At 51.2% G+C, this 23966-nt stretch overlaps 1 protein-coding gene across 1 annotated transcript in view; it reads left to right on the top strand.

Annotated features, from left to right (window-relative positions):
• Positions 1-11328: 11328 nt before the first annotated feature.
• AGXT (alanine--glyoxylate and serine--pyruvate aminotransferase) overlaps positions 11329-23966 on the top strand; it is a 32553-nt gene continuing 19915 nt past the window's right edge. The window contains exons 1-4 of the mRNA XM_038416774.2: positions 11329-11823; positions 13191-13383; positions 15163-15227; positions 20506-20606. Of these exons, the coding sequence (XP_038272702.1) occupies positions 11560-11823; positions 13191-13383; positions 15163-15227; positions 20506-20606 (623 nt within the window). The 5' untranslated portion in view covers positions 11329-11559. The remainder of the gene's footprint in view (positions 11824-13190; positions 13384-15162; positions 15228-20505; positions 20607-23966) is intronic.

Raw genomic sequence — 23966 nt, 5'->3', positions numbered from 1 at the left:
GCAGCATGCCAACCTGTGGTATGTGAAGAGGGGTATTCAGTAGGTGTTGGAATGTTTAGCTGTGCCAATAGAATGTAATTAGTCTCTTTAGTCATATATAGCAGAAGCTAACTCTGCTGTTGCTAGAGGCAGGGCTGGATTAACCTTTTGTGGGTCCCCATGGGGCAAGGTGCAGGGGGGTGGGATGGTCAGTCTCCAGAGTGAAGGGCGGGCTGGGGGCAATGAGGCACAGCACGGCGGGAGCAGCCCAGCAGGAGGGCACTGTTTACAAACCTGCAGCTGCCAGATGCACACTGGCCTGCCCAGCCCTGTGCTGCCAGCATGCCCCTTCTCCTTGAGGGCAGGCCTGCACCACAGCACCCCTTCGCCCAGAGACCTCCACCACAGATCTCTATGCCCAGAGACCCCCCCCCCTGCTGGCCTCTGACCACAACTGCACAGCACCCTGCACACCACATCACTCGCCAAGCGCCCCCCGCCCATAGACCTCCCCACTGCCCACCACCTTCCTCACAGTTCCACCATCACAGCACCCCATATTCCTGAGGGAATTCTGCACCAAAAAAATTAAAAATTCTGTGTACAATATTTTAAAATTCTGCACATTCTATTTGTCAATAAATAAATGTGGAGGCTCCAACCTGGCAGTGGGGAGCACAGGCCACTGGTTGCATGTAGGTGGGAGATTACTCTGCAGCCTCCCCTGACCCCACCCTGGGACAGGGACTCAGGAGTGAGGCTACACCCGATCCTGACACAGTGCAAGGGCCAGACCTGACCCAGAAACACTCTGGGGCCCTGCCCCTGTGCCAGGCGCACCAGGTGTGGGTGAACAGGCTCAGCCTGGCAGCAGGATCCAAGTGCAGAGGGACTTAGTGGGGGGGGGGGAATCCAGTGGGGTAAGAGAGTTCTCTGTGGGCAATCTGGGTGCAGGTGGCTCAGTGGGAGATCTGGATGCACAGAAGCTCATTGGGGGGTTCCAGGTGCAGGGGCAATGGGACTCTGCAGGGGATCCAGGCAAAGAAATTTGAGGTTCAGCAGGGGGAGATCTAGGTGCAGGGGGGTGGGGTTCATCTGGGTGGGGGTCCAGGTGCAGGTGGTTGGGGCTCAGTGGGGAGGGTGTATGTGGGAGGCTCATTGGGGTGGTACAGATGCAGGGGAGGTGGGGCTTGTCAGGCTGAGGGTTCGATGGGCCTATTTAACAGGTGAGCCCCAGCTTCTGCTGAGGGGGATGCTGCATGCTGGGCTCCAGCTTCCCCCCTGCCCCTGCTTCCCCCATCCCCTTCTCTTCCCCATCCCATGCTCCTTCCCTACCGCTCCATCTCCTCCCCACCCACCCCCCGTTTCCCCCCGCCCCTTCTCTTCCCCATACCATGCCCCTTCCCCACCGTTCCATCTCTTCCCCAGGTTTAGGGGGCAGGGAGGGAAACCAACCCCCAGCATGAGCCGGCGAAGCAGAGCGGGTTGGGGCCAGGTTGCTCCACTTCCTGCCACCCGGTAATTGCAGGGTGGGCCCGACCCCACGCTCACAGGGTGGCGGGAAGTGGAGTGACCCGGTCCCAGTCCGCTCTGCTTTGCTCCCTTGGCTCCTGGAATTTGGCGGGGGGAGCTGCCCCTGCCCCCACCACTCACCTGCAATGTGCCTGGGAGCTGGTGGAGTGGGCTGGGTCCAGGTTGCTCCACTTCCCGCTGCCCGGTGAGTGCAGGGTGGGCCCGACCCTTGCTGCAGTCCCCCAGGACACCTAGCTCAGAGGAGGGGGCTGTGGGGGGTGGGGCTGGGGTGGAGCAGAGGCGGGGGCAGCTTTTCTGTTCGGGGCTGGCCGGGGCCCCTTCTTACTCTGGGCCCAGTGCCATGGTAAACCTGGTACTGGCTAGAGAGCAATAGCAGAAGGAGATCCAATGACTGGAAGCTGAACTCAGCAAAGTAAATAAAGAGGAAAATGCTTATACATGAGTTTAATTGTTTCAGAAACAGATTCCCAAGGGCTGGGGTAGTAACCCAAGTCCACTCAAGCTCTAAAAGATACCATTCTAAAAGACAGCCCTTAGTTCCTCCTCAAGCTCGGGGACTTGATGCAGGACCCTCTAGGGGAAGTTCTACAGCCCTTGGGCTATGCAGGAGGTAAGGCTAGATAATCACTAGCCTCCCTTCTGGACTCAGTAGCTCTGAACAATCCATTGGTTTGTTTGACTAATATGAATTGTAATTAGCCTTGACTTTCTTTAAGCCTCTGCCGTATCAGTGCCTGGGATGCAGGGGGCTAGCCTGCTGGCCTTCTTCATGGGGGTGCAGCTGTTAGGTGGGGCTGGCTTTCCAGGGAGAGCTAGGAGGTTGCACATGGGAGAGTAGATCTGTGAATCGCTCCCCCTCATTGTGCAGGCCAACCCACTCTTTCCCTTCATGTTCAGGATGAGGAAAGCACGAACAGAGATCCTTGAAATATCACTGCCAATTGTATGATCTTATTCATCCCTATTTTCCTATGTCAGGCCTGACCCAAATCCCCCTGCAGACAATGGAGAGCCTTCTGCTTACCTTAGAGGGCCTTGGAACAGGGCCATGCTGCTGCTCTCAGGGAACAGCTGGCTGGAAAATGGTTTTTTTTTTATGTGGATATTGTCACCTTTTCATCACAATGCTGAACCCCTGGGGGGGGGGGAGGTTGAAAAGTTCAGGTTTTCCCTCAGAAGACAACTTTTTCCATGCACATTTTTGTTTAGTCAAAAACCGAATTTTCCACCAAATGCACAGTTCTGCTGGAAAAATTTCCACCATGCCTCCTGAGTACACAAAGCCCCTTGCACAACTGTCCCATCAGAGTGTGACTACTGCATGGTCTCTATGCTGCTGGATGTCATCAGCAGCTTACACAAGATTTTCCCAAACATAGCCTAGCGCAATGCAGTCTGCTCAGCCTTCACCCTCCCTTTAAAAACATCAGAAGCAGAGTAAACTGACTTTGGTGCCGTCATAAGAGGGAAGCAAATACTGATAAAACATCAGCCAGTCTCTCAGCAAGTTATCTTAACCTTATGACTGTGGGGTGGAGGGCGGAGGTGTGTGCGTCTGCATGAGAGCGAGATCTATGCTTGTTACTTGTGTGTATGTATCAATTGAGTTAGGCAATAATTTTTCTTGCCTAGATCACTCCCTCTTGCAGAAAAGCCAGGGAGAGGAGGGGAACAGCAGGGGGACTCCATGAAACTTCCCTGGCAGAATCCGCCCCTCCCCTGCTCACTCTCTTCAGGGGTTTTCTGGCTGGCCTGGGGAAGGGTGTCAGCCCTGGAAACCTATTAGCTCCCAAAGCTCAGCTCGCTGCTCTCTCTGGAACCCCTTTAAGGACATCCAGGAGCTTTGGATCAGCACCTAGATAGCGGCGCCCTAGCTGAGAGGGGGCCCAGTTGCTCAGTGAATTTAACCTGAGGCTGCAGTAAATTAAGTATTGCCCAGGGGATCATGTTAAAAACAGACACTCGAGCATATAAAGGCACAGAGAGCAAACCCAACAACATGCACTCCCCACATGCTCAGCCCGCTCCCATAGGGGCACCTAGGGGAACTCCCCCAGAAGAATTCAGAGCCAAGGGACATGCAGATCTCAAGGAACAGCCCCAACCCCCACACATGCTCTGTGAAGGAGAGGGATAGACACAGTAAGACACACCAACCTTGCCTGCTCATTCCTGCACACACCTGAAGGCAGAAAAGAACACCAGGCAGGCATCACTGCTGCTCACACTGCCCACACCAGGTAGGATAGGCTGGGGCAAGAGGGTTGATTGTCCTGTATTGGTTTTGTAAATGAAATACCTGGTTCTGCTTTGGATTCACTGGGTATAGGGAGCAGTGCAAGGCTCCACATCCAGCGAGGCGGAGATTGGTTCGAAGGAAGGTTCTTGGGCTCCCAAGAAGCAGCAGATATAAGACTCTCTCGCAGACATAGGATGGCGTAAAACCCGCTGCTCACAAACAGGGAAGAATTGGTAGGGGAAGTAGAAGTGGGTGATCAGGAGATGGTTGAGTTTGATCCTGACAAAAGGAAGAATGGAGAGCAGCTGAATATAGACCCTGGACTTCAGAAAAGCAGACTCACTCCCTCAGGGAACTGAAGGGCAGGATCCCCTGGGAAGCTAATATGAGGGGGAAAGGAGTCCAGGAGAGCTGGCTGTATTTTAAAGAGGCCTTATTGAGGACATAGGAACAAACCATCCTGATGTGCAGAAAAAATAGCAAATATGGCAGGCGACCAGCTTGGCTTAACAGTGAAATCTTCGGTGAGTTTAAACTCAAAAAGGAAGCTTACAAGAAGTGGAAGCTTGGACAGATGACTAGGGAGGAGTATAAATATATTGCTTGAGTATGCAGAGGTGTAAACAGGAAGACCAAAGCACAACTGGAGTTGCAGCTAGCAAGCAATGTGAAGGGTAACAAGAAGGGTTTCTACAGGTATGTTAGCAACAAGAAGGTGGTCAGGGAAAGTGTGGGACCCTTACTGAATGGGGGAGGCAACATAGTGACAGATGATGTGGAAAAAGCTGGAGTACTCAATGTTTTTTTTTGCCTCAGTCTTCACAGACAAGGTCAGCCCCCAGACTGCTGCACTAGGCAGCACCGTATGTGGAGGAAGTGAGTGAAGGAACAGGATAAGGACTATATAGAAAAGCTGGACATGGACAAGTCCATGGGTCTGGATCTAATGCATCCGAGGGTTCTGAGGGAGTTGGCTGATGTGATTCTATTATTAATATTCTATGATTGCAGAGACATTGGCCATTATCTTTGAAAAGTCATGGCAATTGCGGTAGGTACCGGATGATTGGAAAAAGGCAAATATAGTGCCCATCTTTAAAAAAGGGAAGAAGGAGAATCCGGGAAACTATAGACTGGTCAGCCTCACCTCAGTCCCTGGAAAAATCATGGAGCAGGTCCTCAAGGAATCAATTCTGAAGCTCTTAGAAGAAGAAAGTGATCAGAACAGTCAGCATGGATTCACCAAGGGCAAGTCATGCCTAACCAACCTGATTGCCTTCTATGAGGAGATAACTGGCTTTGCAGATATGGGGAAAGCAGAGGACGTGATATACCTTGACTTTAGCAAAGTTTTTTCATACAGTCTCCCACAGTATTCTTGCCAGCAAGTTAAAAAAGTATGAATTGGATGAATGGACTATAAGGTGGATAGAAAGCTGGCTAGATTATAGGGCTCAATGGGTAGTGATCAATGGCTCAATATCTAGTTGGCAGCTGGTATCAAGCGGAGTGCACCAAGGGTCGGTCCTGGGACCGGTTTTGTTCAATATCTTCATTAATGGTCTGGATGATGGGATGGATTGCACCCTCTGCAAGTTTTTGGATGACATTAAGCTGAAGGGAGAGGTAGGTACACTGGAGGGTAGGGATAGGGTCCAGAGTGACCTAGGCAAATTGGAGAATTGGGCCAAAAGAAATCTGATGAGGTTCAACAAGGACAAGTGCAGAGTCTTGCACTTAGGACAGAAGAATCCCATGCACTGCTACAGGCTGGGGACCGACTGGCTAAGGGGCATTTCTGCAGAAAAGGACCTAAGGATTACAGTGGACGAGAAGCTGGATATGAGTCAAAAGTGTGCCCTTGTTGCCAAGAAGACTAATGGCATATTGGGCTGCATTAGTAGGAGCTTTGCCAGCAGATCAAGGGAAGTGATTATTCCCCTCTATTCGGCACTGGTGAGGCCACATCTGGAGTATTGCCTTCGGTTTTGGGCCCCTCACTACAGAAAGGATGTGGACAAATTGGAGAGTCCAGCAGAGGGCAACAACAATTATTAGGGGGCTGCGGCACATGACTTATGAGGAGAGGCTGAGGGAACTAGGGTTATTTAGTCTACAGAAGAGAAGAGTGAGGGGGGATTTGATAGCAGCTTCAGTTACCTGAAGGGGACTTCCAAAGAGGATGGAGCTAGGCTGGTCTCAGTGGTGGCAGATGACAGAACAAGGAGCAATGGTGGCAACTTGCAGTGGGGAAGGTCTAGGTTTGATATTAGGAAAACTACTTCACTAGGAGGGTGGTGAAGCACTGGAATGGGTTGCCTAGGGAAGTGGTGGAATCGCCATCTTTAGAAGTTTTTAAGGCCCCGGCTTGACAAAGCCCTGGCTGGGATGATTTAGTTGGGGTTGATCCTGCTTTGAGCAGGGGGTTGGACTAGATGACCTCCTGAGATCTCTTCCAACCCTAATCTTCTATGATTCTATGACTTTGGAGATATTGAACTAGTAGGATCTCTAGAGGACTCTGTGAAACTGAAGCACCCTTCTTACTCACTCTCTCCTTGTGGTGCAGTAGCCCCAGATGGGCCTGAAATCAGAACCCTGGGGGGGCCAATGAGTATTATTGCATGGTTTCACCACCATCATGGGCCCAAACTCACAAAGGATCTCAAGAGATTTGGCCAGCCCAGAACCCAAGATGGAAAATAAGCCTCCTGATCCTGGGAGGTGGGTTTTTAACTCAAACTAAATCCTTGAAACTGGTTCAAATCTGGGTTACCCGACTTGAATTCTTGCATGTGGATTCAAGAGTTCCGCTATGCTCCATCTCTACTGGACATGCAAACACATTACATGGTCTTATAAGTAGATGCAATTGTATCTTCTGCATTCATAAATCAGACCATTAGTTTGTGCTGACTGAGGGTCCAGAGAGTGTAGTGGGACATAGTCTCAGTGTTGCCCAGATAAGAACTGTAGTGTCCCTTATGAGAGAGAACAGACAGGTCTCCAGTGCAATAAACACAGAGGGGCTGCATTAGTTAAGATGCTGCTGGACATGCACATCCTCTGTAGCTCTCAGACAGGAGACTGTGCTGTGTGACAGCTGCAGTCTTGGCTGATGCATCTGGGATTGACCTGGGGACCTCCAGAGCTGAAAGTATGAACCTTTATAGCCTGGCCAAGGCTCTTTGGCTTGAGGCTTCAACAGCCTGATAGCCTTTCTGGATGGGGACACATAACACACACTGACCAGCATGTTACATGTTTCTTCCAGACAGAGGAAACTCATCCCAAGCATCCGACACCCACTGCAGTTTGACTCTCAAACCAGCCCTTACCTCTGTGATGGCTGCCAGCTTGGCCAACACACTCGGCATTGAACCAGGGGGCTCCTGAGCTAATTGCATGAGCTGCTAGAAAGCAACCTTTTATAGTGTGATCAAGTAGATAGCACATGGAACTGGCATGGTGAAAACCTGGGTTTTAGTCCTGGCTCTACCACTGGCCTGCTGCTGACCTTGGGTAAGTCACTTCACTGCTGTGCCTCAGTTTCCCCATCTGTAAAATGAAGATAGTGATCCTGATCCCTCCTTGGTAGAGTGCACTGAGATCTACTCAGGAAAAGCCTTGTATAAGAGCTAGGTATTATTATTATAGCCAAGAGCTGCATCAGATCCATCTCTTCAGTGGCTCAGCTCTAGCTGCCGTGTCACATGCATTGACCAGTGGTTAACACAGTACAACCTCAGCGCACAGCTCTGCCTAAACACTCAATTGCTTAAGCAATCCAGGATGGGAGGCTTGGCTCCACCACCATACCGATTGGGTAAGTTATCCTACACAAACACCCATGTAGTTATCCAGTCAGCTTTCATGTCAAGGGAGCACTCTTTCAACTGCACTGTTGCCTCACAAGAAAAATAAAACCACACACAGCCCAGCTAAGTCAATAAAGAACAAAAGCAGCTGGGGGGTCTGACAGATTGGCTGTGGTGCTGCTCTTGGTGACACGCCAGCCTTCCCCAGCTGGGGTGAAACAGAGTCCTCCGCAAGTCGGTTACACACTCCATATATTCCATGCTGGCCAGGAAGATGCAGAAGGACCAGGCGAAGGGGGAATTAATTAACATAATGGGGTAAACACTTGTCCCATAGCCTCACTCTTATAACTACATGTGGGGCATGTCTGCCGGTATGACTCTTTGTGATGGTGGTAAATTCCACCCCCCTACACCATCATCTGGGCATACAATACCTTTCCCCAGAGCCAGTCAAATTGGGGTCCTGAGGAAAACAAACAAAGCAGACTGGTTCCTACTCTTAGCTACCCCAGGATAACTTGGGAGCCATTCCAGTGCAGATAAGAGCATAGGGTATGGCCTGGGGAAAGGGGTGTGGCCAGAGCATCCTTGTATCACATTGCTCCCCGGCTGCTTAACTGGTAGTGTAATTGAGAGCAACTCCCAGATGCTCTAAATCAGCAGTTCTCCTCTGCGACTCAGGGCTCTGTGAGCCATTTCATGGGGTCCACAAGCCCCAGCACCCCAGCGTCTCATGGATCTAAAGCCTCAAGTCCCCCTACCCTGCGGGGCTAAAGCTGGGAGCCCAGAACCCCAAGTTCCAGTGCCCCACATGGCAGAAGCCCCAAGCGCTGAGCTCCTCCGCCAGCAGCTGAAACCTAGAGCCCGGAGCTCCCCTCCCACACAGTCGATGCCTAGAGCCCCAAGACCCCCCACTCTACCCCACAGGGCTAAAGCCCCAAACCCCCTCTCCCCCCCAGCGCCTGAAGGCCAGAGCCTCCTTGCAGTTGGAGCCTGGAGCCCTGGCCTCTCCCCTGCTGGGCCCTGGAATTTTGGGAGTATGTTGGGGGGCCCCAGAAAGAAAGAGGCTGGGAATCCCTGTTCCAAATTATGTCAAGGCCCCAGTCAAGCACACAGGTGGAGGAGTTCAAAGGCCAGGTTTGTATTCTACATCCTAAACTGTACTGTGAGCTCCTTGGACATCACAGAGGCTCTGACTGGGCCCATACTCCTAAAGCGTGAAGCAACTGGGCGAAATGCTGCTCACAGTTAAATTGGTGTAAATCCTGGACTACACTTGATTATGCCAGCATAAGCCCTGAGCAGCTCTAAGTCAACGGAGTTACTTTAGATTTGTACCAGGGGGACAGAGCAGAATTTGGCACCGGATGGATCATAAAAAGGGAAAGAGCTTTAGGCTGGCAAAGCTAAGAGCTTCAAACCTTGTCTTGAATGTTGCTCCTTTCTTCAGCCCCTTCCTGCACAGCCGCTTCTCATCACTGCCTGCATTACCACTGTGACATCCCTGTCTCTTACTATTACCAAGCTGGGGGCTCCTGTCCCCTGTGGGGGATTATTAGCCATTCTAATGCCACCAGCATGGAGTTCTTGCCATGAAGAAAGCAGAAGCCAACAAGACTGGTTGCCATTTCTGATCCATGATGGAAGAAAACAGCCTGGCTTTTAAGTGTTTAGAGGAGCCCCCTGGCCTGAGAGAGTGACACCACTCCAGGCTGTCCTCTTGTCAGAGGAGGTTGGACTTGGATGGGTGACCTCTTGGAAAAGCCACAGAGCAGCAGGAAAAGTTGCTTCCCCAAATGCGGCTCGACCTATTGAATCAGTGCCACACCATACTGATCGAGGCTGGCTTTCTTGTGAGACACACAGCTGAGGTCCTGACCCCTTGGGTGATTAAAGATCCCAAGGGATGCATTTTTGTACGAGTGAACATGTGCACTAGGCATGCAGCCCTAGCCAAGTTCCAGGTGGGCTAGTTGCAGTCTGCCTTTCTAAATCCCCCCTGAAGGTTCAATACATCTTTCTTCTTCACTGCTGCTGTGTACTGTTAAACAGCTGCTATGTTTCAGCCCAGAGACAGCTGCATGTAAGCGGGTAGTGGCAGAAGTCCTATATACTCATTGAATCAGCTTGTAAAGTGCTTCCCAACGAAGGGAAAAGTATCTAGCCTCTACATGTTTTGGTTTCTCTCTCTCTTTTTTTTAAATCCAGGGTCATAGAATCATAATCATAGAATATCAGAATTGGAAGGGACCTCAGGAGGTCATCTAGTCCAACCCCCTGCTCAAAGTAGGACCAGTCCCCAATTTTTGCCCCAGATCCCTAAATGGCCCCCTCAAGGATTGAACTCACAACCCTGGGTTTAGCAAGCTAATGCTCAAACCACTGAGCTATCTCTCCCCGCGCGAAAGGACTCATATAGAAACTACAGAGATTAAATCGACAGTAAATGAGGATTGGGACTTGAGTGAGCAAAATGTGGCAGCAGCCAGGAAAATCACAGAAACACAAAGGCACAGCACTGGGGAGGAGACTCATCCGAGAGAGGGAGGCAGCAAACCACAGGGGGCAGCTATTGCTTGTGCACTGGTTCGTGGAATTTAACTACCAGTAAGTTGAGATCCGAAGATCTGAGAAGCGCACTGATATGGCCAGCTATTAACCCCAGTTAATCCTGTTTCTCCACTTGCTAGTCTTGGCAAACTAGTAACAGTGCTAATTCAAGAGCCTAATCCTGCACTACTGAAATCAATAGTAAGCATCTCATTGATTTCATTGGCACATGATGAGGCCTAGGAGCCTGATCCCAAATCAATGGAATGACTTCTGCTAACTTTCCCAGGCTTTGGTTCCAGGCCCAAGTGAGGCTGAGAAGAGGCGGGGAGGAAGGGAAGGAAAGCAGACCAAATGCGGGAAGAGGGAGGGAGAACGTGAGAAGGAAGAGAGAGAGAGAGAGAGAGAGAGAAACACCTTATGAGAGTTCAGAGCTCTTCGTATTCCACACTCCTTCTCTTCGATAAGTTGTGCTTTGGAGTTCAGGCCACAAACCCACTGCAGCATCTAGTGCTTCCCGGGCAATGTCTGTGACATCCCTGACCACAGGATAGGGATTGGATGTCACAAACGCATCCTTGAATGGAAGTGCCAGGGAAGCAGCCTGGGACTGTTCACGCATCAATATCTGAGTAACCCACAGTAATGAAAAGTGACTTCTTGAACGGGAGTGGGACTCGGGAGAGCTGGGATCCATTCCCAGCTCTGCCACTGGCCGGCTGGGTGACCTGGGGCAAGACCCCTCACTTTTCTGTGCCTGTTTTCCTTCTCACCCTCTGTACATCTTGGCTATTGAGACTGGAAGCTCTTCGGGGCAGGGCTTCTCTGAGTGCTCAGTAGCATGGCTGCGGCCTCTCGGAGCTACCAGAAACTATGGTATCGTTAAAAAGGACATAGGACAGGGAGTAAGAAGCGGGGCACCCTCACCAAAGCCACAACAGGGCAGTCTGGCAGAGCACAGCAGTGTCTTGTTATCTCACTGAGCTATGGGGAAAACCACTCTGAATGAGCAGCTTAGACAAACATGGGGATTTTCTCCCGCACCAGGAAATTATGTGGCTAAAGCAAGAAGCAGCAACGTTGTTAGTGCCACATAAACAGCGGTGGTCAGTGCCAGCTCCTACCAGGTGCAGAGTTCATAGGCCAGGAGGGCCAATGGGAGTGTATTTTCAAGAGGAGCTCTCTGCGGGAACATCGAGGAGGAGCCAGGGAGCTGCTGGGCCACTGGGAAGTGGGCTGTGTTGCTTTAGACTTAAGCTTTTATTGCCAGGACGGTGAAGGTCAGTGTGACAGAGCAGAGGGTTTGACAGCCTTGAGTCACCACTCCCAGCAGAGGCTCTGTCAGAGAGGAACAGGAGCTCGACAGCTAGTGGCAGCAGGCCCAGGGGCTGGTTGCTGTCAGGGCGAAGGTTCATTCTGTTATCTCAGGCACCAAAGATGCATCGGGCAGTGATGGGCAGTGCCTCCCGAGTGCTCCAGGTTACGGTTCGGGCTCCTCTCCTTCTGCCTGGCCTCCCAGCTCCACGTTATCGTGCAATGTCTTCACAACAGCTGCTGGTGCCATCCCCTGCAGTGCTGTGGCAGCCCCTGGCCATTCCAGACAGGCTGCTCCTGGGGCCTGGGCCCTCAAACGTCCCTCCTCGGATCTTGGCTGCAGGAGGTCGGCAGCTAATTGGACACCTGCACAAGGAAATGTTCCAGGTGAGGACTATGACTCAACTTCTGCAGAACATGGTCATCATTCGAAGCATTTCCTATGATCTGCAGCCTCCCCCTCTCCTCAGGCACCAATGCAATGTTTTAGATAGCAAATGAAACCCACTTTCCCTTGCTCCCGACCTTCTTTTCCCCTCTTCTGGGTTCCATTCCTACAAGATGTCACTTTCTGAGTCTCCTAGAGCACAGAAGAGGTGCTTTAGCGATACTAATTATAAGTCACTGTTGGGCTGTCATTTCTCCTGGCTTCTTTCAGCTTTTGGTGTCAGTGTGTTTCTTGAAATCTTTCCTCTGTGCATGTGCCTCTGCCTTCACGGCCACTGGGATGACTCGTATGCTTTAGGCTCTTGCAGACTCAGAGCCACAGCTCTGATTCCTCCCCATTCACCACTCTGGGGCTGCTCCAAACCTGTGACCCTTTCAGTCAGTGGAAAGATTCCCACTGATTTGAATGGGCTTTGGATCAAGCTGACAAGCAGTTTGGGGAACCATCCACTGCCTGTCGGATTCCCAATTCTCCCAGCATTTGGAGAACTCAGGAGTAGAAACAAAATCCTTTCCCTAATCTCCTTCAGTGCTTCCATGGCAATGGTGCCAGCAGGGTCTGGCATTCGTTTTGTCTAGCTGTTTGGTGTTGGTCTCTAGCTCTTTAGTTTGCTTTCAGAACTGAGTAGAGTGTCTGTCTAGTTCACCAGTGCCCCATGGGCACCACAAGAGAGGCCTCCCACAAAGATAGGGGTAGGGATCAGTTTTATTTTTGGTCAAACTCATTTCTGTAAGAAATAGCTAAAAGTTGTAAATATAGTGTGTTTGTGGCTTAAAGTCAAATACTCGTAGTAAGTGACAGCTCTATTGGGTCACATCATGAACTCAGGTTTCAGAGTAGCAGCCGTGTTAGTCTGTATTCGCAAAAAGAAAAGGAGTACTGGTAGCACCTTAGAGACTAACAAATTTATTTAAGCATAAGTTTTTGTGAGCTACAGCTTACTTTATCGGACGCATGCAGTACATTTGTTAGTCTCTAAGGTGCCACAAGTACTCCTTTTTTTATCATGAACTCAGTGATTTCTGCCTATCCCTCTCTTTCATTAGATGTACTGCACATATATTGCCTACCACAGAGCAGAAACAACAGCAGGCAGACGAGGGCTGGAGCTCTGCACATAGTAGCTCCCCCTTTGATGGCTGATTATTTCCTCTCTATAAGAGTCACTGGAAGGGGGTAGATGTAAACATGGGCCCACTAGCAGCTGCCACATCCTGGTTGTTTTCTGGGTGTTGATTTCAATGCAGTTACACTGCCAAACTGCAGGTGGCTGCTTTAACCCTGGCATCTTGTCCGTTCTCCTCAGATCATGGATGAAATCAAGTTGGGAATCCAGTATGCCTTCCAGACACAGAACCCACTGACTCTGGCCATCAGTGGCCCAGGCCATTGTGCCATGGAGGCTGCGCTTCTGAATGCGGTGGAGGCTGGAGAGGTGGTGCTGATAGCAGTGAATGGAATTTGGGGCGAGCGTGCAACAGACATCTCCAAGAGACTGGGTATGGGACTTGAACCCCTTCCTGTTTGCTGTCTGAGGCCCCCAGCTACAAACAGCTCCAGGATGGCTCAGACCAGGGTCTCAGTTAGATTCTTGCTCACTGCCAGTGGATCTCAGTAAAATGTGAACTGTGGCTAGGTCAGAACCATTATACAGAGACATGCTGCATCTTGACACTTAGGGCCAAATTGCTTTGTCCCACTCTGGAGTGATTACACTGACCTAGTGTAATTGACAGCTCACTTGGACTCTTGCTGCTCAGATACAGTATGGCCCTGCTCACTCTGCCCTGGCTGGGCACTTGGCAGGCCTGAGAGAATTTGGAAGAAATAGCCCTCTCTCCCTTTTCCACTGACTGTCTTCTGGGAGCTCATAGAAATCAGGGAAGTTTTGGCAAAGGCAGATTTTATTAGCAAGGGGCTTGCTGCAGAATAGAGAGAGAAAGCTTTCAGGTGCTGAAGGAGAGAAGAAGTTGGGCAGGACTGAACAGTATGTAAGATCTCCAAAGACATTTATTTCCCACTTGATTTCAATGGGAGGTAGGTGCCTAAATGCCTTTGAGGATCTGCCGTAAGTCCTTGTCTACACTGGGGTTCTATGCATTGGTGTAATTACACTGGGGTAGCTGGACCAGTGTAAACCCCTAGTGCAAAAGCCTGGTGTAGACACACTGCACTAGTGTAGCCATAAGTTATACCAGGGGAATTAACTCCAGTTGCAAGCCTGGGTAAATTAAACCAGTGCAAGTGATGTATTACACTAATACAAGCATTACTAAGGGTTTGCTTTGGACATATCCATCACTGTACCCTGCTGTAAAAACCCCAGTGTAGAGCAGGCCTCACTGAGTAGAAGTAGGTCCAGGGGCCCTGCCATCAATACAGACCTTTGGGGATAATAAAGGGGAACTGAATCCACCCAGGGAGCCTTAAAAGGAACAGACATCTCACGGAACCATCATCCTTGTCTTCCTCAGAAATGCATGGAGTCCCTGTATGTGATACCCCAGTGGGAGCTATGACAGCTGCAGTTCCCAGTCTTTCAGTGAGAATCTGACTGGGCTACGTTACACTGACACAGTCTTTGGGCTCCATGCAGGGATCCCTGCATCAAACTTTCTGGCCTGCATGATACAAGAGACCAGATCAGATGATCCTGATGGTGCTTTCTGGCCTTTACATCTCTGACCCACACAGGGAAATTTCTATTTCCCCTCCTTTCTAGTGAGCCAGTTGTTGGGATGGGGGACGGGGGGCTGCTACCCAGGGGCACAGAGTGTACAAGTTTAATCAGTGATATTGGGAGGGCTTTCAGCATTTTCCCAGTTTTCAAGTGGACAAATTCCCATGAGGCCAGGCTGGACTTTGACAGGTGTCTCTGCTTCCCAGTTAATACATGACTTATTACACACCCAGAACAACAGCTCGAAGTTGGTCATGGTCCATCCGCTGATGAGTGGAGGCTTGGCACCATGGCGACCCCACCCTCATGCCCTTTGGGGTACTTTGTGCCGTCAGACGTGCTAATTCTCCCCTGGTCATTGCACCAACCCTGGGATGTTGGCTGCATTGTGCCAAGGTGCCTGGGGGAATGGCTCTGTGCATCCTGTCCCACGCTTGCATATCGTAGCACACCCAACACAATCTGTCCCTCATTGTTTAATGTTGGGGGTTCGAGGCTACTGGTGCTATTCAGGGCTGTTGTTAGAGATGGGACTGCACAGCAGGGTCTGCTAGGGCACTTCTGCCAGGGCACTGACTCTCCGTCCTGCCCCTTTCAGGAGCTGATGTCCACCAACTGGTGAAGCCCCCTGGAGAATACTTTGCACTAAAGGAGATTGAGGAGGTGAGTGCTGCAGGTATCGGAACAAGGATGTTGGGACTAGACTGCAGTGCAGTGGCGTTGGCTAGAATAGCCTGGGTGACTGCGGCCTCTGGGACATAAGGAGAGGCAGGAATCCTTATGTTGCTGCAATGGCAGGCAGAGAAAGCAAGAATGAGCTACGCCCAGAGGAGAAACTATTCTCAACAGTCCCCTAATGCATCCTCTGGGCTTACAAGTAGCTGCCCTGCCCAGGAGAACCCTGCAGCTCACCAAGTGGAGGGCGTGCAGCTACTCACACTATCAGAGCACGTCTGCAGAGCCTCAGCTCCCTGCCCAGCACTGCCTGCAGCCCTGAGAAATGTTGGGAAGAGGAGAATTCCCCATCCTACCAGACAGTAGGGGCACTGTGCATCTCCGCTGGCTCCTGCCAAAAACACAGCCCTCGTGTGGCAACTCTGTCCTTCACTGCTAGCGGGAAAGCAAAGAGCTGAGCCCCAGCTTGGTGCAATGGAAGCGATGCTGGTTTACACAAGCTGATGTCCTGGCCCTACATTTCTTATGCTGCCATCCACACATCCTTTGCTTTGTTTGTATAAGTGTTTGGTGCTGAGTGTTGTCTCCTTGGCTCTTCAGAGGAAAGACATGAGGGAGTACAGGAAGAAAGCATAGAGAAGTAAGAGAGAGAACCATGCACTGTTTCCACTGGACGCGCACGCATTTAACTGCTAGAATATACAGCTTCTCTCGGCTCCCTAGGGTCTGTTAAGTGTAATGCAAGCATTTTTAGGCAGGGCTCCCTCACCCCAAGATTGCTGTATAGGTTCCTAGCAGAGCTGAGTGCCTGATACACCCACAATGTCCAGTAGAGGGAGAGTGTTCATCAATAACAAGCCCACCAGGCTTCATAACATTATTCATTTGTGTTGTGTTAGCACCTTAGAGTTGCCATGGACCAGGATCCCACTATGCTAGGAGAGATACAAACACAGCACAAAAAGAGCCTTCCCCAAAGAGCTGACAGTCCAAGTGTAAGATAGGAGACAACAGATGGCTACAGACAGACAGGGGAGCACAAGGAAACAATGAGATAACAGGCAGGGTCTCGGCTTGCCAGCCATCCTCAGGGTTCATAGAAACATAGTATCAAAGAATATCAGGGTTGGAAGGGACCTCAGGAGGTCATCTTGTCCAATCCTCTGCTCAAAGCAGGACCAATCCCCAACTAAATCATCCCAGCCAGGGCTTTGTCAAGCCTGACCTTAAAAATTTCAAAGGAAGGAGATTCCGCCACCTCCCTAGGTAACCCATTCCAGTGCTTCACCACTCTCCTAGTGAAAAACTTTTTCACAATATCCAACCTAAACTTTCCCCACTGCAACTTGAGACCATTACTCCTTGTTCTGTCATCTGCTACCACTGAGAACAGTCTAGATCCATCATCTTTGGAACCCACTTTCAGGTAGTTGAAAGCAGCTATCAATTCCCCGCTCATTCTTCTCTTCCGCAGACTAAACAATCCCAGTTCCCTCAACCTCTCCTCATAAGTCATGTGTTCCAGTCCCTAATCATTTTTGTTGCCCTCTGCTGGAAGCTTTCCAATTTTTTCACATCCTTCTTGTAGTGTGGGGCCCAAAACTGGACACAGTACTCCAGATGAGGCCTAAACAATGTCGAATAGAGGGGAATGATCACGTCCCTCGATCTGCTGGCAATGCCCCTACTTATACAGCCCAAAATGCCATTGGCCTTCTTGGCAACAAGGGCACACTGTTGACTCATATCCAGCTTCTCATCCACTGTAACCCCTAGGTCCTTTTCTGCAGAACTGCTGCCGAGCCATTCGGTCCCCAGTCTGTAGCGGTGCATGGGATTCTTCTGTCCTAAGTGCAGGACTCTGCACTTGTCCTTGTTGAACCTCATCAGATTTCTTTTGGCGCAGTCCTCTAATTTGTCTAGGTCCCTCTGTATCCTATCCCTACCCTCCAGCATATCTACCTCTATTCCCAGTTTAGTGTCATCTGCAATCTTGCTGAGGGTGCAGTCCACGCCATCCTCCAGATCATTAAGGAAGATACTGAACAAAACCGGCCCAAGGACCGACCCTTGGGGCACTCCACTTGATACCGGCTGCCAACTAGACATGGAGCCATTGATCACTATCTGTTGAGCCCAACAATCTAGCCAGCTTTCTGTCCACCTTATCGTCCATTCATCCAGCCCATACTTCTTTAACTTACTGGCAAGAATACTGTGAGAGACCGTGTCAAAAGCCTTGCTAAAGTCAAGGAACAACAGTCCACTGCTTTCCCCTCATCCACAAAGCCAGTTATCTCATCATAGTAGGCAATTAGGTTAGTCAGGCATGACTTGCCCTTGGTGAATCCGGGCTGACTTTTCCTGATCACTTTCCTGTCCTCTAAGTGCTTCAGAATTGATTCCTTGAGGACCTGCTCCATGATTTTTCCAGGGACTGTGGTGAGGCTGACTGGCCTGTAGTTCCCAGGATCCTCCTTCTTCCCTTTTTTAAAGATGGGCTCTACTTTCTTTTCTACATTAGCCTTTTTCCAGTCATCCGGGACCTCCCCCAGTCGCCATGAGTTTTCAAAGATAATGGTCAATGGCTCTGCAATCACATCCACCAACTCCTTTAGCATTCTTGGATGCAGCGCATCCAGCCCCATGGACTTGCGCTCGTCCAGCTTTTCTAAATAGTCTGAACCATTTCTTTCTTCACAGAGGGCTAGTCACCTCTTCCCCATGCTGTGCTGCCCAGTGCAGCAGTTTGGGAGCTGACCTTGTTCGTGAAGACAGAGGCAAAAAAAGCATTGAGTACATTAACTTTTTCCACATCCTCTGTCACTAGGTTGCCTCCCTCATTCAGTAAGGGGTCCACACTTTCCTTGACTTTCTTCTTGTTGCTAACATACCTGAAGAAACCCTTCTTGTTACTCTCAACATCTCTTGCTAGCTGCAACTCCAGGTGTGATTTGGCCTTCCTGATTTCACTCCTGCATGCCTGAGCAATATTTTTATACTCTTCCCTGGTCATTTGTCCAAGCTTCCATTTCTTGTAAGCTTCTTTTTTGTGTTTAAGATCAGCAAGGATTTCACTGTTAAGCCAAGCTGGTCTCCTGACATATTTACTATTCTTTCTACACATTGGGATGGTTTGTCCCTGCAACCTCAATAAGGATTCTTTAATATACAGCCAGCTCTCCTGGACTCCTTTCCTCTTCATGTTATTCTCCCAGGGGATCTTGCCCATCAGGATCAGATTTTGGCAAGCCTCACAGCAAAGGAGAGTTTTAAGGTGGGTTATGAAGTGTCTTTGTAGAGGTTTGTAGGGAGCAGCCCCAAGAGTCAGGGGCAGTTTGGAGGAAACATGAAGGAGCTTGTTTGAGGTAACAAGTGGGAGATGATGATGGCGCATGTCTACAATAAATAGGAGCACCTTGTGGCACTGCTCTCATTGCACAGACACTCCTGTCTTCCAGCAGGTGTGCCACCTCTGCAGCCCACCAGTACCTACACCTGACAGCAGCCACAGGAGAGCTCCCAGTGCACCACTGCCCATGCAGGCATCTGACAGTGCCTTTGCCAGCCAGTGCCATCTCAGCGTTGGGTGTGGTGTTGCAGAAATTCTGCCTCACTTTCCCCCAACAGTCATTGGCCCTGTGCTGGGTGGCTGCTCTTATGACTCCAGCCTGGTCATTTATAGGTTTCAGAGTAGCAGCCGTGTTAGTCTGTATTCACAAAAAAGAAAAGGAGGACTTGTGGCACCTTAGAGACTAACAAATTTATTTGAGCATAAGCTTTCGTGAGCTACAGCTCACTTCATCAGATGCATCAAATAAATTTGTTAGTCTCTAAGGTGCCACAAGTACTTCTTTTCTTTTTTGGTTGTTTATAGTCTTTCCCTTCTGGGGCAATAAAGAGTCTGATTGACCAGGAGTCCAATGAAGGGTCAGTAATTCCAGACCCCAGGAGGAGCACTCAGACCCCTTTGCTCCAAGAAGTTGCTGGAACCCCAGCCTGCCCACCCACTCCTCCAAGCTCCAGCCCAGTGACCATGCATTAAACAGTGGGGACTGGCTCCTCACAAACCCTCAATGTTTCCCTGGGCTGCTACCTACCTCAGCTCTCCTGGAGGCCTTTGCCAGACTCACACTCTTCTGCCTCTCTAGAAGTCCAGTTTCCTGCCAGTCTGCAGCTGAAGGCAACTCCTTCTCTGTAGTCCATCTGCAGCCCCCCTCTCCTTGGCCCTGCTTGCCTTCTTATCCCGCAGCTGTTGCTGCAGCTGAGAAGATGGCTAGCCTACCTGTTAACCCCTTAGTGACAGTGGTAGAATGGGATCTCTACACCCCATGACGGCAGGTTACTCTCGTGGTGTGAGGACTGAGGGGGCTGTACATTATCCCCTGCCTCTCAGAGTGCAAACACAAGGGACAATTCTGCCCATGAAATGCCCCTGTTCTCTATGTATGGTAAGGTTTCTGCCAGAGCAGGGGAGGGCAAACTGCGGCCTGCGGGATTGCCAGCCCCATGGCGCAGTGGGGCTAAGGCAGGCTCCCTGCCTGCCCTGGTCCCACACAGCTCCCAGAAGCAGCCAGCATCATGTCCCTGCGGCTCCTTGGGGACGGGGGAGAGCAGAGGGCTCCGTGCGCTGTCCTCACCTGCAGGCACACGCCCCCACAGCTCCCATTGGCTGGGAGCAGTACACACAGACCAGGGCACCGTGCTGCAGAGCCGCCTGCCCCACCCCACCCCCAGGAGCCACTGCCAGACATACTGGCCACATCCAGGAGTGGTGCAGGGCCAGGGCAGGTAGGGAGCCTGCCTGCCTTAGCCCCGCTGTGCGCCGTTGCCACCCCAGAGCCACTCGAGGTAAATGGCACTGGGCTGGAGTCCACATCCTGAACCCCTCCTGCACCCCACACTCTAACCTCCTGCCCTTAGCCCCCTGCTGCATCCGCACCCCAACCCCTGCCCTGAGCCCCCTAACCTCCTGCTGGAGCCCCATGCTACACCCCTCCTGCACTCCAACCCCCTGCCCTGAGCTCCCCAAACCCCTGCATTGAGCCCCCTGCTGCATGCCTCCTGCACCCCAACCCCTTGCCCTGAGCCCTTCCTACACCCCGCACTCCCTCCCGCACCCCAACTCCCTGCCTAGCCCTACATTCATGGCCCTGCATACAATTTCCCCACCCAGATGTGGCCCTTGGGCCAAAAAGTTTACCCACCCCTGTGCCAGAGCCTCCTCAGCTTGGTTGGTATATTTAATTCTCTCTCTCCCCTGTAGGCTCTGGCGCAGCACAAGCCCTCACTGTTCTTCATCACACATGGAGAATCATCCAGCGGGGTGCTTCAGCCCCTGGATGGCCTTGGAGAGCTCTGCCACAGGTCAGTGGGATCCTCCACACGATGCCCTGTGGCTGGACAGACTGTCTGGGCCATGGATGCACCACAGGAAGGCAGGGATGTCGGGGTATGCTGGGAAACTCAAAACAATCACTACACTTACTAACAACGCCCAATAAGCATCATGCTCTCTAGAAACCACAAAGCTCCACCACCACCTAGTTGCCACTCCTGCATTTTATTCTTGTTCTAAGTCATGGGAGATAGCAGGTGGCCCTGCGAGAGCCCAGGGAACACACATTATTGTTTGCTAAGTGCAGCAGAGAAGAGATAGGTGACAAAGCAGTAGCAAGGGGAGCAAATGTCTATCAACAGCCTCTACTCAGGGGGACTGAATGTGGGGGGCAAAGTGTCAAACAGCGCATTGGTTAGGAGAGGGTTCTGCAATCAGGCACAGCACAACAACCATCAGCCAGGTCATTGCCAGGTGCTGAATCTGGGTGTCCAAAGGTAGGACATCTTGGGGTAACATTAACGTCCCACATGGTAGAGCTATTTGGGCTAGAGGAACAATTCCAGAGGATAAGGCTCCCAAGCTAGGGCTACGTTTCCAAGGGTAGGCTTACCCAGGCTTGTGTTAAGGTTACAATGGAGAAGACTCTCCAAACTACGCTTAGGGAACCAAAGTGTGGGGCTCCTTGAGCTGTGGGTAGGCTTTCAAAGGGTAAGACTCTGCCAGATAGGGTTGGTGTTCTAGCACTTCAAGCTGCACAGGCTAGGGTTAATGTTCCAAAGGATAGGCCTCCCTAGGCTCAAGTTAGGGTTCAAGAGGACAGGGCTCCATGGGCTAGGGTTCTAACAGATAGGGTTCCCTCAGCAAGAGTTAGGGATGCAAAGAGTAATGCTTCCTGGGTTAGGGTTCAGGTTCCAGAGAGTAGGGTTCTCCAGGCTAGGGTTTGGATTCCAGAGAGTAGGGCTATGTAGGATAGGGCAGTGATTCTCAAACAGGGTATGCAGATCCTTGGGGGTACTCAGAGGTCTTCCAGAGGGTACATCAACTCACCTAGATGTTTGCCTAGTTTTACAACAGGCTACATAAAAGGCAGTAGCGAAATCAGTACAAACTATAATTTCATACAGACAATGACTTGTTTATACTGCTCTATATTAGAGTTGCCAACATTCTAATCACACAAAACTGAATACTCTAGCCCCGCCCCTTTACTGAAGCCCTGCCCCCTCCTCCACCACTCACTACATTCCCCCTCCCTCGGTGGCTCGCTCTCTCCCATCCTCATTCACTTTCACTGGGCTGGGGCAGGGGGTTGGGGTGCAGGAGGGGGTGATGGCTCTAACTGAGGGTGCGGGCTCCAGGGTGGGGCTAGAAATGAGGGGTTCAGGGTGTGGGAGTGGGCTTTGGGCTGGGCAGGAAATTGGGGTATGGGAGGGGGTGAAGGCTCCAGATGGGGGTGTGGGCTCTGGGGTGGGGCTGGGGATGAGGAGTTTGGGGTGCAGGAGGGGGCTCCAGGCTGGGGGGTGGGGCCGAGGGATTCAGAGTGCAGGAGGGGGCTGTGGATTGAGGCAGTGGGTTGGGGGGGCAGGTGGGGGTACGGACGCTGGGCTGAGGGTGTGGGCTCTGGGGTGGGGCCGGGGATGAGGGGTTTGGAGTTCAGGAGGAGGCTGCAGGTTTGGGGGGCTCAGGACTGGGGTAGGAGTTGGGGGCTCAGGGCCAAGGGGCTCCGCGCGCTGCTCTCGCCCACAGGCAACACCACCCCAGCTCCCATTGGCCATGGTTCCCACCTAGGAGCTGGACATGCTGGCCACTTCCGGAGTGCAGCGTGGTGCCAGGATAGGTGGGACTAGCCTGTCTTAGCCCCGCAGCACCGTCGACCAGACTTTTAATGGCCCGGTCAGCATTCCGGTCAAAAACTGGACACCTGGCAACCCTACTCTATATACTACATGTAAGCGGGGGAATGGTCCTGCTATTGTGGGGAACTTTCCTGGCTTACACAATACCCCGGTGAAATGGGCTAGTGAAAGGATCTGAGTTCTCGCTCCCACTTTCTTTTACCAAGAGGCCTGCCTGACCTCGAGGGCTCCCCTTCCTCCCTCCTGTGTGGCAAAGTCCTTGTAACCCCAACAAGGCTAGGTCCAGAACTCTTGGGGGGTTCAACCCCTAAGCTTGTTGTGGTCACTTAGGGCAGGGGCTAGGGTGTCCCCACTCCAGGGAGCTCTCTCTGCACCAGACACGTCCCTGACTCACTGATCATTGCATATAGTTCAAGCAAACACAATTTATTAAACAGAAATCAATTTTTTTTTAAAAAGGAAAAAATGGGAAAGGTTAAAGAAAAATACATCACCCCGCTCTGTGGTATGGGGACACTACAACCAGCCATTTCTGGAGGGTAAGGGCAGTTCAGTCTGTTTCTCACATGTCCCAGGCCTCCTGCCCAGGCCCTGGATGTGCTGCAGGCATGCTGTGAGTCAGACACTTGCTCTGGCGGAGGGCACGCACCCTCAGGCTGTAAGTGGCAGAACCCTTCTTCCCAGCATCAGCTCTCCCACCCCTTGTTAGGGTTATGATCCCCCTCCCAGTACCACCTGGAAGACCTCTTGGCTGGGGGGGCGTCTCCCTGCACTGGGCCTCTGCCTAGTGTCCCCCTTGCTCCCCCAGCTGCTCACCGCACCCGGCTCCAGACTGCTCCAGCCCCAGCTCCAGCTCCATTTTGCCTGCCCACCCTGTCAATCAGGCTCATCTGGAGCATAGGCCTCTCCCCATTGCTCCTGGGGACTGTCAGTCTCAGGGTCCTGATTTCCCATTGACCCTTCCCCTTACTTTTAGTACTGGGAGCTAGCCAACCGAAAAAACCCCACTCAGTTTTAGTAAGGGGCTAACAGTCCACTTACATATGCACTGAAATGTAAGTACAATATTTATATTCCAATTAATTTAGTTGATAATTATATGGTAAAATGAGGCAGTAGCAATGTTTCAGTACTAGTGTGCTGTGACACTTTTGTATTTTTATGTCTGATTTTATAAGCAAGCAGTTTTTAAGTGAGGTGAAACTTGGGGATATGCAAAACAAATCAGACTCCAGAAAGGTATAGTCTGGAAAGGTTGAGAGCCACTGGACTAGGGTTAGGGTTCAAGAAGGTAGGGGGCTCACATTAGGGTTCCAAGTCCCTCCTAGGCAGCTATTGCAGACTCAGATCCACTATGGATCAGGTGCCCAGAGGAGTGCTGAATACTCATCTAACAGTGGGGAATAATAGCATTCCCAGGTAAGACAAAATTGCATGTTTCTCTTTCACCACTGTCCATGGGAAAAGTAATGCGGTTAGTGACCCTGCTAGAGCAGTTGCAGTGGTGCTTAACACATTTCAGGAGGGTCC

The sequence above is a fragment of the Dermochelys coriacea genome, chromosome 9 (genome assembly GCF_009764565.3).
Source record: "Dermochelys coriacea isolate rDerCor1 chromosome 9, rDerCor1.pri.v4, whole genome shotgun sequence".
NCBI classification, from domain to species: domain Eukaryota; kingdom Metazoa; phylum Chordata; order Testudines; family Dermochelyidae; genus Dermochelys; species Dermochelys coriacea.
This window is presented reverse-complemented; position numbering and strand designations above follow the sequence as displayed.